Source organism: Thalia democratica, chromosome 7 (assembly GCF_965202585.1).
Source record: "Thalia democratica chromosome 7, ktThaDemo2.hap1.1, whole genome shotgun sequence".
Lineage (NCBI taxonomy): Eukaryota > Metazoa > Chordata > Thaliacea > Salpida > Salpidae > Thalia > Thalia democratica.
Genome location: NC_139171.1, coordinates 60,587,698 through 60,602,643, shown reverse-complemented (window position 1 = coordinate 60,602,643; position 14,946 = coordinate 60,587,698). Strand labels below are relative to the sequence as shown.

The 14,946-nt window shown below is 25.5% G+C and overlaps 1 protein-coding gene across 1 annotated transcript; it reads right to left on the bottom strand.

The window, feature by feature from the left end:
* Positions 1 to 3,402: 3,402 nt before the first annotated feature.
* On the bottom strand, positions 3,403 to 13,780 carry LOC145841677 (ATP-binding cassette sub-family E member 1-like). Its single transcript, XM_082949029.1, has 15 exons — positions 13,707 to 13,780; positions 13,040 to 13,187; positions 12,473 to 12,582; positions 11,650 to 11,881; positions 10,536 to 10,636; positions 10,269 to 10,388; positions 9,307 to 9,401; positions 8,988 to 9,133; positions 7,896 to 8,082; positions 7,528 to 7,645; positions 5,499 to 5,590; positions 5,008 to 5,123; positions 4,539 to 4,641; positions 3,703 to 3,814; positions 3,403 to 3,481 (listed from the first exon to the last, which is right to left on the bottom strand). The coding sequence occupies exons 1-15, from the start codon at positions 13,778 to 13,780 to the stop codon at positions 3,403 to 3,405; spliced, it is 1,833 nt and encodes a 610-aa protein (XP_082805155.1).
* Positions 13,781 to 14,946: the final 1,166 nt, after the last annotated feature.

The following is a 14,946-nucleotide window of genomic DNA, read 5'->3' as shown; positions in this document are numbered from 1 at the left end:
TAATTTTTATTTTATTGGCTTTTAAAATTAAGGTTAAGGTTATTACTAGGTATTGTTTATATATTTCTCAAAATTTAAGGTTTAAATATAAAACACAAAATATTGATACTACCTTTTTGAAAAATACTTTTAACTAACTTTAAGATACTATAATCAATATTTACTTTACTTTTGTTAATAATGACCTACAAAAATGACTGAACTAAAGCTAGGATTTAAAATTTTCTTTTGGTACATGAAGCAAAAGTAGTTGAAACAACATCTAATGTTGTTGTGTACATATTTATTTGACAATATTAGATAGGGGAACGCACGGCTTTCGGGTTAGTTCTGGTCCGCTAAACTAAACTTAAGCCCGTGACGTTTTCTAAGTTTAAAAACGAGTTGTGTAAAACAAAAAATACAATAAAAATGTTAAGGTGTGCAATTAATGCTGTTTTAGTATGCAACAAAGCCTATTGAGTTAATAAACTTGCTTTAATACATTGATTTTTAACTATATTATATTTTTCATTATTACATGACTTATTGAATAGATATATGTTAACAAGTTCTGTTCAGGAAAGACTTTTTCTAAGTTTAATCTTCTCTGCAGACTGAATAAAAATCTACTTCTAGTTTATTCTCATATGCAGAACATGTATACTTAAAAAAAAGCATTAACCAAATTAGTTACTTTGTATCACTGTTAGTATGTCTACAACTGCCATGATGTTTTGTATAATTAAATAACATTAACTTGCCATGTAAATTGGCATACGCATAGTTTCAACCAAAAAAAATTAAAAAACATCTTATATTTAAACTTTCATTAGATAGTCTAATTTTCTTATATAGATAATACAAGTGTATTTTTACCTAAGTTAAAATAATGTCTATGGTATTTTAAAATTTCAAATGATTAAATTATATTATAAATAATTAATGCAGAAATTACTAACAAAAGTTTTGTTATATATCAAACATTTTAATAATGATTGTATTTTTTCGTTAACTAAAATTAAACGTTTAGCTGAACGACTTAGTTTCATCCCACTTACTACTTATTTTCGAACTTTTTACCAAACGATTCATAATGCAAATATATATGGCAAGTTATTACACATTTTTATTGATTAGCTTTGTATTTTTGTAGGTATGATCAAGAGTTTTCCTCAAAACGTAAAAATTATATGTTTAATAAAGTATTTTGTAGTTTTAATTTACACAAACACACTATTTTCTTGTAGTAAATAAAAATAAATTAGTGACTGTGTAAAACAATTTAGGCTGCTTTCTATAAAAGTTTTACACAGTCACCAATTAATTAATTTATATTTAGTTTACTAATTAAAAGTGTACGTGTCTACTCTAAAATATGTAAAAAGATGAAAAAAAGTCGATTAAATAAAAGGTATTTCAAACTAGACTCATTGTAAGTTTTTATTTAACTTTATATACTAAAATGAGCTAACATGAAGTGAGAAAACAAATTTTAGAATTAGTAGCTTACAAGAAAATGTAAGTCTCTATTTGCTTTTTACTAAAAAATGATTTTCGAGTTAGTCGTTTTAGTATTTATAAAATGTAATTGAATAAGGTTTAATAAAAGGGTAGCATAGAAACGTGAATATTATATAAAAATTTACAAATAAGTTAGTCTTATTTAAAATAAGAAGTTTGTTTTTTACTTTTATAAAAAGGTAACGATTTAAGTTAAACTAATAATTTGCAACTAAATAAAATACATAGTGAAAAATTCAAAGCAATAACAAATAGTTAATTAAATAAAACGTCTTAAATATTTATAAATAACAACGAATAAATATTTTTTTAAAAGCGTTTAAAATATATTTGATATTATGGTAAAACTAAATGTTTTTATATATACTTAGAATTAGTTAGTGGTTTAAAACTTTCTACAGTAAATAGGTTAAAACAAAAGTTGTTTAGTTTTAGCCTTAAACTGTTTGCTATCAATAAAATAGCTCAGAAAACTTTTAAAATAAAAGATATAATGAATGGGTACCTGGATTATAATAAAATAATTAAAACTTGGATAATACAATTTAATATTTTCTATGAAATATAAAGTTAACTATTTTCGTGGTGGTAAATTTAGAAAAATATAGGTAAAATTAATATTTAAAAAAAGATGTGAAACATATTCGCTGTTAAGTAAATGCATAAAATCTCAATTTTTAAAGATAGTTAGACAGTAGTAGCAGCGCTTACTATGACATAATAATGCGTTTAAACGGCCTAGTGACGTAACAGTTCAAAACACCGTGAATAAAAGTTTCAACATAGTATGAATTCGAAAGTGCAACTCTTTAGTTGTGCGAGAATCTCTTTTGTAGCTAGTGATCCGCCAAATTTTAAAACAGTCGAAATGACTGTAAACAACGAATCATTCAAAATAGACTAATAATTTCTTGATGTTCAGGGTGTTAAAAAACTTGAACACTTTTTATTTAAAATTTTTAGTAAATACCTAAATGGGTTAAATGTTTAGTAACACTTGTTTAAACTACTTAATGCCTAACTTTATTCAAGGTTTAGCAAAAATATGACAATAAAATGACCACCTGTAGTTTTACACTTTATTGTTAATAGTATTTAAACATCTTATACCAGTTTTTGATTTACTTAGATTGTTTTAAAATTCGAAGAATTAAATGATACATATTTCTAAACTAAAGTTTGTACAATAAAAATAAACTGTAGCATACTAGATATATATTTTACAAAAAAAACAATTATTTTGCAATCATTTGACATTTTTAAAATATTTTTTTTTATAATCTAAGCACACACAAACTTTCTAACTTTTACACAAACTTTTTCTTTAAGTTTTTATAATTTTTAAAGTAGGTCAAGTATAACTATTATGTATTCCATCTAGCTTTATAAAAGAAAAAAGTACTGACTACTTTAACTAGATCAACATTGTTATTCTTTCAAAATTTTCCGACTGTTAAAAAACAAAAAGCAAGATCAGATAGTGCAACACCTTTTAAATTTTTCCAAATTGACCAGTTATTTTATATTGAATACTAAGTACCTTTTTTACTTTATTTGAACATCAGTTACCTAATAAATTTTTTTTTATTTAATCACTTGTTACAGACACGACTAATACGACTTTAAACGTTTTATTACAAAAAGGAAAATTGTAAACATCGAACTTGAAAAGTTTTGTAATAAACTAAATTCGTTAGATAAAGCAATGAAATAGACTTTGTAATACATATTTAAAAAACATAAATAAAACGTTACGTTCGAAAAACATTCTAGGTGCCGTTTGTATATAGCTTTAAAAAACAACAAAGTTGAATTTAAAGGTTTCAAAACTAGATAATTAAAAAATATCTGAAGAAAAGTTTCCAGTTTTAAGTTGTAATTGTTGAAAGAAGTGTTTATTTATTTTTCGAGGAAGAAATATTGTCCAGTTTCTTTTTGCTCTGAATCTTTTACTGAATTTTCTTTGTTGATTCGAGGCCTGTTGATAAAAGAAGTTTTAATAATAAATTCTAGATATAGCAGGGAATGTGAGTTAAAGATTTAGTCGGAAATACTAGTTTTAGCTTTGAAAATATTTTTCTCTTATTTAAAGTATTTTTGAAGCCTCTGCTAAAAGGTGCAAATATCTTACCAGTTTTAAACTTGGAAAACTGATTACATCCTTTGCCGCATCTAACAATCTATACTAAGCAAACAAACCTGAAATTGTTGGGATCCCTTCTGAAGGTGATTGACAAACTTTTCAAGAAATCATTGAAACCATGAACAAGAGGTTTTGGTGACATTGCTACTGTTTTAACTGATGGTGTACCTGTTATGTTATATTTATTTAGTTAATTATTTTATAAGAGGTTTTAATGACATTGCTACTGTTTTAACTGACGGTGTAACTGTTATTTTGTATTTATTTATTGTTGTTATTTCCTGTGAAATTTTTTTTTTGCTTATAAACTATTATTAAACTGCTTGTAAACAAGTAATTCTGTTTCAACTAATGTTAAAAAAATTATTTAAGTTAATAAGTTGTATTTAAAACAAATTTGATTTATGTATATTATATTATACATATTTTTTTAATTTAAAGTAATTTGGATACTTTGATTTATTTTATATTTTTTAAGTGAGGTTTGTCTTTTATTAACTTATAGTCTAATTTACGGAACTTTAAGTTATCAATTCATTTGTATACTCAATATCAATTATACTCAAATAAACTTTTATACAAAATATAAAAATACCGTCAAACAAAATTACAGCATCATTCGAATAAGTTTCTATAATTTAAATAAATATTTATACTAAATATAAATTACTTCCAAACACAATTACAGAATCGGCTAAATAAATTAATTTAAGTAAATATTTATACTAAATATAAAAGTTACCTTCAAATAAAATTACAGAATCGGCTAAATAAATTAATTTAAATAAATGTTTAGACTAATTATAAAAATTACTTTTAAATACAATAACAGAATCGGCCAAATAAGTTCCCATTATTTTACATAAATATTTATACTAAATACAAAAGTTACCTTCAAATACAATAACAGAATCGGCCAAATAAGTTCCCATTATGAAATCGTGCTCCACAACGAATGCTGTCTTCTTGGCGTGCAAAATGTAGCGTTTGATTACCTGAAGACTTTTTTGTTTAAAATGATTGTATTTATGTTTTAACATTATTTGTTATCGAGTTGAGAATTTTCGCGATATTATAGTTTTATAAACACTTATTTAAAATTAGTTGAAAAGTTTTAGAAAAGCGAAGTCGAAATAAAGAATATTACGTGTTTAAAATTAAAACGGAATTTTGACAAAACCAAGTTATTGTTTAAATATTTCCTTCATAGATGAATATATTAAGACTATTCAAAAGTTTTATAATTTTCCTTTAGCAGCAAAAATGTATCGAAATTACAAACCAAAACTTTAAGTAATCTACAGTCTGTTGGAATGAACTTCAAAAAAAAAAAAATTCAATAATTTTAATAAATTAAATACCTTGGCAGCAACGATACGCTGTTCAGAGTCCAGATAAGCTGAAGGTTCATCGATTAAATAGACATCAGCCGGTTTACCGAGGCACAAAGCTAAAGCCACTCTTTGCAATTCACCTCCTGTCAGTTTAATTTTAGCACAATAACTATAAAATAAAGTATTTTAAAAGTTTTTTTCCTTTTTCTAAGTGAAATCTTATGGCTAATAAATCTAAAAAAGTAAGTTATTTTGTTTCAACTTGGCTTCGATGATAAAAACAATCGGGTCTGCTAAAAAGACTGAATTAACTCTCTTCATATTAACTTTTTTAATTACATGTTTTAATTATTTTATACTTGTAATACACATAAATAATTCTAAATATTTTACTTGCAATATGAAAGCTTTATTTAAAACTTACCTTTAAAAATCATTTTGCCAGTTAAGAAACGCATTAAATGCTTTAATCTTAAACAGAACAAAGTTTATAAATGTTTAAAATTAAAAATTTAAACCTGAAAGATTTTGAATTTCCTGATCTTTGATGTTATCAATCATCAGTGGTTTCATTACATCTGTATTGAACTGAGGATGACTGTAGGCCGCTCTGTAGAAATTTTTGTAAGATATTTGTATGTATTTCATATAAATATTTTTTATATCAATTTATTAACATCTGTGTTGAACTGAGGATGACTGTAGGCCGCCCTGTATAAAATCAATTTTAAAAGTTTATATGTATTTCATATATTTTATTTTACTCTTTTAATTACATCTGTAATTGAATTGAGGATGACTGTAGGCTACCATGTTTAAAAATTAAAAAATAAGTATTGAGTACTTATTAATACTCGTATTAATAGAAGGCTGTCTTGTAAAAGTTAATCAAATATGTGTTTGTTTTCTCTTAGACACATTTAAAACAAATATGTAGTTGAATTAAAGTGGGAGTAGGCTGAAGTAAAAAATTATTTTGTCCCTTAACATGTAGTTCTAGATTCTTAATTCTATAAACACTTTAAACTTTTATTTCACTAAACTAAATCATGTGAAATATGTGTTCTTATTAACTAAGTGTGCTAATATGCACCACAATTTAAAACTTGTTTTAGCTTTATTGTTTATATATGACTTTTGAAATTGCTAGACTTATAACTGTTTTTCAATCTAAACACAAGAACAATGTAAATAATTTGGTTACAACAGTTTAACGTTTGTTTAGCGCCTTTGTTTTACTTTTTTTGCAAACACAAAAAATTGAAAAAAATTCTAGTTTAAAATTATTTTATTCATCTTAAAGCTGTCTGCTTTTACCTACTAGTACCCGATTTTAGTAAAATAAAAGTTAAAGCATTTAAAGTCTATAAATCAAACATATGTGTGTGATGATTATAACAATTATTGTTTTTAAGCTGGTTTCGTTTTGGTTGGTATTTTTTAATGAAGGCTCTAACTACAACGTCTTTAGTTTTTTAGTAAAATATTAAACATTAGAATGCGCTGGAAATAATTATTATGGTTAAAAACATAATCGAACTGCGAGTTTATTACAAATTTAGCATTTTATGAAAAATAAAATGATGTGATCAAAAATACTGTAAATTTTTGTTATGAAATTTTCACTATCATATTAATTATTACTTTTGTCTTTTTTAACACATAATGTTATTACTAGCATATTCGCTAACTATATTCACTGCAAATGAGATAAAAAACTCTATTAAAATAGAGTTATTAAATCAAAAACAAATATTAAACTTATAATTGAAATTATTTAAAGCCTTTAAGCTTTTATATTGCAAATGTAAAAAACTATGTGTAATTTTTTTTTAGTTAAGTGAATAAAAATACAAAGATAAATTATCAAATCTCAAATTATTTTTTCTTTGTGTTTTACGTAAAGTGAGATCTGTTTAGACTGTTATTTAACAGTTGCAAATAATGGTTTGAACCCAAATGGAAAGAAAGAAGATAAATTTGAAAAAATAAGTTTTTATATATTTTCAACTTTAAAGCGAATGTTTGCGATAAATACTATGTTGCGTCACGAGTCTAAACTTAACTCTTTATAAACTTAACAATGTTTTGCGACAAGTTTTTACTTTTTAGGTTTAATTTCCTTTTGCGTGTTCAAAACTTTGTCAACGCAAAAAAATGAAATCTAGTTTGTATTTTACCAAATCGTAAATTAATCAAAAAAAAAAAAAATTTCAATTTTTTCAGCTAAACAAATAAAATATAATTTGATAAAAAATATATTTTTGTTAAAAAATATAATAATGTTTATTAACATTTTAAAACTCAAGTTCTCAATTAAAACTTACCGCAATTATTAGTTTATGTTTAAGTATTTAATACAACCTGATTTTATTGACCAGAGGTAATTTTAAACATTATATTATAAAAAAAATAGTTTTGTTTAAAAAAGTTTTAAAATTTTCCTACAAAAAAAACACCTAGTCAGACAGGGTTCGGTTTTTTTTTGATTTACCTGATTTAAATAAACATTTGAATTTAATTTTATAACACTAGTTCAAATTTTACCTGATTTTATTGGCAAGCAGATCCGCGACTGTTCCTTTCGATTTGGGGGAAATTTTTTGGGGCTTGTAACTGATGTTGAGTTCGGGGACCTTATCTCCTGAATCGGGTGCCATTTTACCTACGAGAAAGTTGAAACGTCGTTAGGGAACTTTTTTAAATCTAATTATCCTTGTTATTCTAGAATCATGATAAAAGTAAGGATTTAATAGAAAATTTTTATTTGCACATTCGAGTTAAAATAAAATTATTTTTACTTGACGAAATTTTAATGAAAGAGGTTTTTTCATAACTTAAATTGATCTTTTTTATTAGCGAGCATTTTAAATAAAGTGTTTTTTAATCGACACTTTTTATTATTTTTCACTTACCAGCAAGCATTTTAATAAAGGTGGTTTTTCCGGTTCCGTTTTCTCCGAGCATGACGACAATTTCACTGTCGGTAAATTCCCCCGCATTGATATTCAGTTGAAAGTTTCCCAATTTTTTAGTCATATTTCCGTACTTGTACCTGGAATTCTTCTTGACAGTTTCTTCCCTATCTGCTGTCTCTGATACCTGTGAATATTGAAAAGCGAATGCTGAAAGAAATACAAATTTTAGCGGTAAATATAGTTTTAAGACTAGTTTGGTTTTTCTATGTAGTTTTGAAGCCTTCTGCCAATAGTTTCTAATATCTACTCAGAGTTTTTTTAATCTCGGCACAAAGTTTGAAGCTTTTTATCTAGTATTTGCATCCTAAAGCATATTATTAAACTGCTCTTAAGCTATTTGAAACTGTATAACATTTTTAAACTCATTTAAAACTATAAAACAATTTTCAGCAAACCTCAAAAGTGAAATTATATACTTTGATCTGAAAACTCACCTAGTTTTTGTTTTTTAGATGAGTTAATAATCGCTTTTTTAGACCACAAAAAACTAAAACAAAAACTGAAAGAAATAGTTAAGATTTCTGAATTTTCTGAATTGGTTTGCATCCTTTGACATTTCAATAATTTTACCAATAAAAAAAAACAGATCTTGAAAGTTAAATAAGTTTCTCTGGGTGTCAAGTTATCTTGGTGTTAGTTTTTTGTTTTTAAACATTAGTAGGTCAAACCAGTTCAGAAATACATCTACTATAACTTAGAAAAAACAAATCTTGAATTAGAGATTGGTTACAATGGATCCTTAGATATTTTATATTTAGTAAGGTTTTTAATGTACATTTTTAAACTTATGAAGCCTTTTTTGAACTTTATAAATATAACAAAGTATTTGCAACTATTGGTATAAGTTTCGATGATCAAAGCAAGTCTAATAAACAAAATAGATTGACCTCCCTGAACCTCAAGCCTGCTTAGTCTTAGTTTCATAATGAGTTTTAGCAATTCTTTATATTAAATCTTGAAAGTGAGAGTTGTTTCTCTGAATCTCAAACTATCACTTGGTATAAATAAAATAATAAAAACAAAACAAACCTTGAAAGTGAGATTAGTTTCTCTGAATCTCAAATTTTCTGAAGGTATGAAACCGTCGAGGAATATGTTGATGCCCTCCCTAACACTAGATGGCATGGTAACAACCCCGTAGGCTCCCGGATGTCCGTACAAACAGCATATGAAATCTGATAAATGTTATTTTTTTAATATGATTATATATTTATTTTACATGGAATTATTCATTTATTTTATTTGTAAATACTCATTGATTTTTATTTACTTATTTTGCATGTGATTGTTCATTCATTTTATTTTTAATAACTCATTAACGTTTTAATTTATCATATAATATATTTACCTGACAAGTAGTCCAACACTGACAAATCGTGCTCTACAACAATCACGTAATTGTTGTCTTCCAACAATGATCTAATCGCTTTGGCTGCATTCAACCTAAATAACATTATAGATATCTTTATTTAAGTTTGTTAGTTATTTTTTAGTTCAATCGGTTTAGTTTTGTTAAAAACTTAGTGTAAAAGGATATCATGTTAAACATTGGGTAAATCAAAAGATTTAAACTTTTTTATTTATTTTGTTCTTCTAAAGAAACTACCACGTAAATAATTGTTGTCTTCTAAAAAGAATTTCAGCTGCGTTTAATCTGCATAAGATATTTACGAACAAAACACAAAACATATCATGTTAAGTGATTAAGAAGAATGAAAGTCTTGTGTACATAACAAATTATATTTAAAACATTTGTATTATTACACAACTGTTACTTATTTGTTGTCTTATAATAGACTTCTTATTACTCTCGCTGCGTTTTACCTCTATAACAGGATTTTAAGTTAAGGAAATTATGTTATAGGTTCATTAGGACTTAGGTACATGGATTCTAAATACATTTTCGTTGTCAATAATATAATCAACTACGTTTAATTAATTGGTATTTTTTTAATTTCAATGTTATGTACACTTGGCTGGGTTAAAGTCTGGTGAAGTTAAGCAATAAAATAAGCTGTGTTTAAAAAATCTGTTAAAACAACTAAGTTTTATGCACACTGTACAATCTTATAATCATTCTTAAAGTTTCTATACAAAGTTGATTATGACAATGGTATAATTTTTTAAGAGTTTAATTGTGCTATTTACACATACCCAATGATATTTATTTATTTGACTCAATTGTCTATCTAATATTAAGTTGTCAAACATGTAACATAAGAATTTAAAAGTTTTTAACTATTTATATGTTTTATATCTAAGTGTTTATTTGTTTTCACGTAAATATTTATTTAATTAATATCTAATTACCTCTGTCTAACATCCAAATAAGAACTGGGTTCGTCAAACATGTAAACATCAGCTTTTTGAACTGCACACAACGCAATTGCAAACCTCTGCAATTCACCTCCAGACAAGTGTTGTACTTCTCTGTTGTATATAATGATAATAATAACCATACAGATTGTAGTAGGTTTACTTCCAGTTATATAAAACAGCTTACAACTAATGGATGCTACGATCTAGCAAATATATAACAAATACACACATATATACAACAAATAATGATAATATTACCTGTCAAGAACAGCATTAAGATCTAGTAAATCACAGAGATACTCTTGTCTTCCAGTATCGTCTTTTCTATTCAACAATTCCTGAACTGTTCCTTTAACAGCCTGTAAAATTTATAAAAGTTAAAAAAAAATTTGAAAAAACTTTTTTTAGAACAGATATGTCTAGCAAGTGATGTGAGTGTAATAAATTGAATTAATCAAAAAATATTTTTGGTCTTTACTCTAAAGATTATAGTTTTAGAAGTAAATAATTACAAAGTATTAACTTTGTGTTTACTTTCACTCCGACATCATTATAGTTCTTACAATCTTTAAAAATTCAAACAAACGTATTTTAAACATTACTTTGCTCTTTACTAAATTGTTTTATTAAATTAAAGAAGAAAATATTGTGTTGCCAGCATAAATATCTATATTCTAAAAGTTGACAAGTGGATTAAATGGTTTGACACTCTGTTTTATTATTTTTTTGTTATCTTTTTATATCATAATTAATTAGAAATTAATGTTTAAATAAAACTTTGTTAGATAACTACGATTCATCTTTAAAAAGACCAACATGTACTGGTGTTACTTTTAGCTTAAAAGTTTTTTAAAAATAAGTGTAAAGCAAAGTAACTGTTTAAAACTTTAATAAGATAGTTTTATAACTGTGCATTTTGTTTAGTTTAGTGTAGCACGCAAATTTTTTATCAAAGAAAATCGATTTTAATAATTTGATCTTGAACTTATTTTTTATCTTACGAATGTTTTTAACATATTGTAGTTTGTCAACAGCTTTTATTTAATCTTTAAGTTGTTACGCGGCTTAAATATTTCTATTTTACTTGTTTTTTGCGTTTGATAATAGCTAGTAAACTATTAACAAACCAAAAGTTGTCAAGTTATACTAAACTATGCTTTTACGTGTAACTTATGTGTTATTATTTCATTTATCAACAAATATGGGATTACATTACAATTATATTAGATAAAAGTGCACACTATTATTTACTTCAATCTTTCGTTCAAAAACTCTGTGAGTTTTATATCGCATACAGGTTTTATCACAGCCTTCGGGCTAATATTTCTTTGTATATAACTAAAACTAAACGTTTTTTTTTTAAATTTATTACCTTTGGAATTTTATCAACATACTGAGGTTTGATGACAGCTTTCAAATTATTCTCAATAATCTTCTGAAAATAATTCTGAAGCTCGCTGCCCCTGAAGTAATTCATGATTTGTTGCCAGTCTGGCGCGTTTTCGAATCTGCCCAAGTTGGGCTTAATTTTTCCCGCCAAAATTTTAAGAGCCGTCGACTTGCCAATACCGTTGGTTCCAACAAGTCCGAGGACTTCACCAGATCTGTTAAAATTTTGAATATTACAAACCAACCTTTAGTGTAGAAGCAAAACCCCTATCATTTGTTTGCCTTAGACCTTCTTTTAAGTTTTATTGCTTAAAAGTTTTAAAAAGAAATCTTTAGGGTAAACAAATATAACCTTATGTTTAAAAAACAACGTTTTGCAACATTATAGCTACCAAAGGATTATAAGATCTTTTTCAATCTGAACTTTAAATATTTTTTTACCTATAAATTAAGTTTTGAGGTAATTGTAAGGTTGTAAACGATTTTAACAAATGCTCGTCCATAAAATTGTGTTTATGTTTTGCTGTAACATTTATTATAATAAGCTTAAAGTTCAAAGAAATAAAGTTTTAGCTTAAGTTTTAATTTTTTATGAATTGTTTTTAACCCATATTCCATACTGATGCCAGTTTTTTAAACTTGAGTAAATACTTGCAACCATTGACAAGGTAAAACTTGGTTAAAATATGAAAAAAATATATGTAAGTTTATTTCTCAAACCATGGTATTAAAGCATTTGAAAATAATTAAAGTGGCAAAGTAATTTTGCATATGTGTGATAATACTTAATTTAAACTTATTGTTACCTTGGTACTGGAAGTCTATGAAGTTTGAAAGAATTTGCAGAGTATCTATGAGTTGTCTCATTCTCAAGATTGCTCGGAAGTTTGATGATGTCAATCGCTTTGAATGGACACTGAAAATTTTGTTAACATTATTTACTTTACTTATTTATTTAAATTATACATTAAACCAAAACTTTCATAAGTTTTAAAACATGTTTACATACTACTTTTGACTGATTATCAATGTTTGCTTCATTGGTTTTATATGTCTTTATATCTCGCATAAATTAATACAAATATCTTCAAAATAAATTTAAACTATAAAATTAGACTGACTACTAATACATTAAAATGAAAGTGAACAATATGTATATAGCTAATATGTATCAACCCTTGTAATGAAAATACTGAAAAATAAAATTCATTTTGCTGATGTAAATTTAACAAATTACAAACATTTTTTTCTTAACGTAGTTTGATTTAAATTTTTTTAATCTTTGCAGTTACAAATTAAGTGATTATGAACAAATTAAATATCTTAATGCAAATACCACAGATTAGTTTAATTAAAATAAACAACAGTCTCACCTTTTTAACGCAAATACCGCAACCGATGCAGAGTTCTTCTGAGATGTAGGACACCTTGTCTTTTGGTGTCACTTCAACACAAAGCTTTCCCATCCTCACCACCGGACATCCCTTCTTGCACTCCTGACGACACCTTTTCGGCTTGCACCTGTCAGGTCAAACCATGTCATTTGAAAGACATAATATAAATGTATTTGCCCTTATGAAATTTTATTATTTGCAACATAGTAATATTTTTCACAAAATATTAGAAGATTTTTAGTTAATTTAAAAGTCAGATTTTAAAGTTATTGTAAAAAATCATTATAAATGTTGTTATAGTTGAAATAAGTTTAATATATAACATAGAAGTGCATTTTATCGATATTTATAAGTCTTTTTGTTAAATTATTATTTTAAAAACATACGTGTATATATATTTACATTAATCTAATAATAGATGTTAGAGTAAACAATTTAATCTTTCTCAAACCTATCATAGTTCACAAAAACAATCTTCGTTAATGCTAAAGTTTAAATACTTTGCTTAAAAGCTTAATGGCTAATAAGAATATTTATAAAAATTTTTGAGCTTAATGATAACAAAAGTTACAACTATGAGCAAAGTTAAAAACAATTTAAACTATGTAAATCTTATTTTATGAACTAAAGGTTGTCTAACTCAAACCTGTCATAATTCACAACAGCAATTCTCATTGAAGTTGAAGTTTGATCTTTCCTTTTTACTTTGCGAGATGACATTTTTTACTTGATTAATAAATAAGATTACTACGAAAAATTATAAATTAATTTTTAACATTATAGTTCGCAGAACATAAGCTTTTAAGAATCCAATAGCTAGAAAAAACAAATTCTTACAAATATATCTACCTAGGTATAGTTTTGACTAGTTAATGTTTTTGAAATACAAGATTTTAAACCACTAGGCTTTAGAAATCTCTGCACTAAAACAAATTACAATTAGCCACCAGTTTGTAGTAAAATAAAATTTTGTTCGATCAAGAGTTAGATAAATTTTATTCAATTTCGACTTAAACAAATTTTTGTAACTTGTTAAGTTGTAAGTTAATTCAACGAAAACAAAAAAATGTTCAAAAATACTTTGATCCAAGGAACTGGGTGTGCTCAAAATACCTCTCGGTCATCGAGTTTCACACCCAACTCAAATTAAAACTAAAACAAGCTAAAAAAACACTTAACAGCTAAAGTCTAAATTCTAAAATAGAAAGAAAAACTCTACGAAACCAGTAAAATGATACTATGCATCCTTCCATTTAAAACCAAATCTAAATAAAAAGTACCTAAATAGATAAAAATGTGTATATAATAGTAAAATGTTTATCAAAAAGTAATAGTTTGACTCACAATAAAACAACAAGGTTATCAGACAAATAAGACACGTATAATTTATATTAAACTCTACACTGTTTTTAATGTAAACTGATTTTATTGCTTTCTAGTTTATATAAGTACTAGGCAAAACTTTGCTGGCTACTTTGAATTAACTTATAAAAACTACTGTTGCTTTCTAATATTTTTACTTATTGCTATTTTATAAAGTATTAACTAGAGTTTTTAAGATTAAAAAAACAATGCTTTGCAACTTTGTGTAAGCCTAGACTGATATTAAAAGTAGTTTGCTATGCTTTAAACTTAAAACTATAAAATTTTAATCTGAATTAACGATAAAGGTTTACGATAAATAAATGTTATAACAACACTGATTTCAAATGAATCAAGTTGTTTTGTTTAATAACGTTTTTTATTTAAAAGGTAGTTTATGGGCATAACAAAGTATATAAATTCATTATTATGATATTTAAAAGATTTAAGATAGTTTTGTAAATTTTTTACTACATTTTCACATGAGTATTCACTAGGACTATATGAAACTATATCAAGTTTTT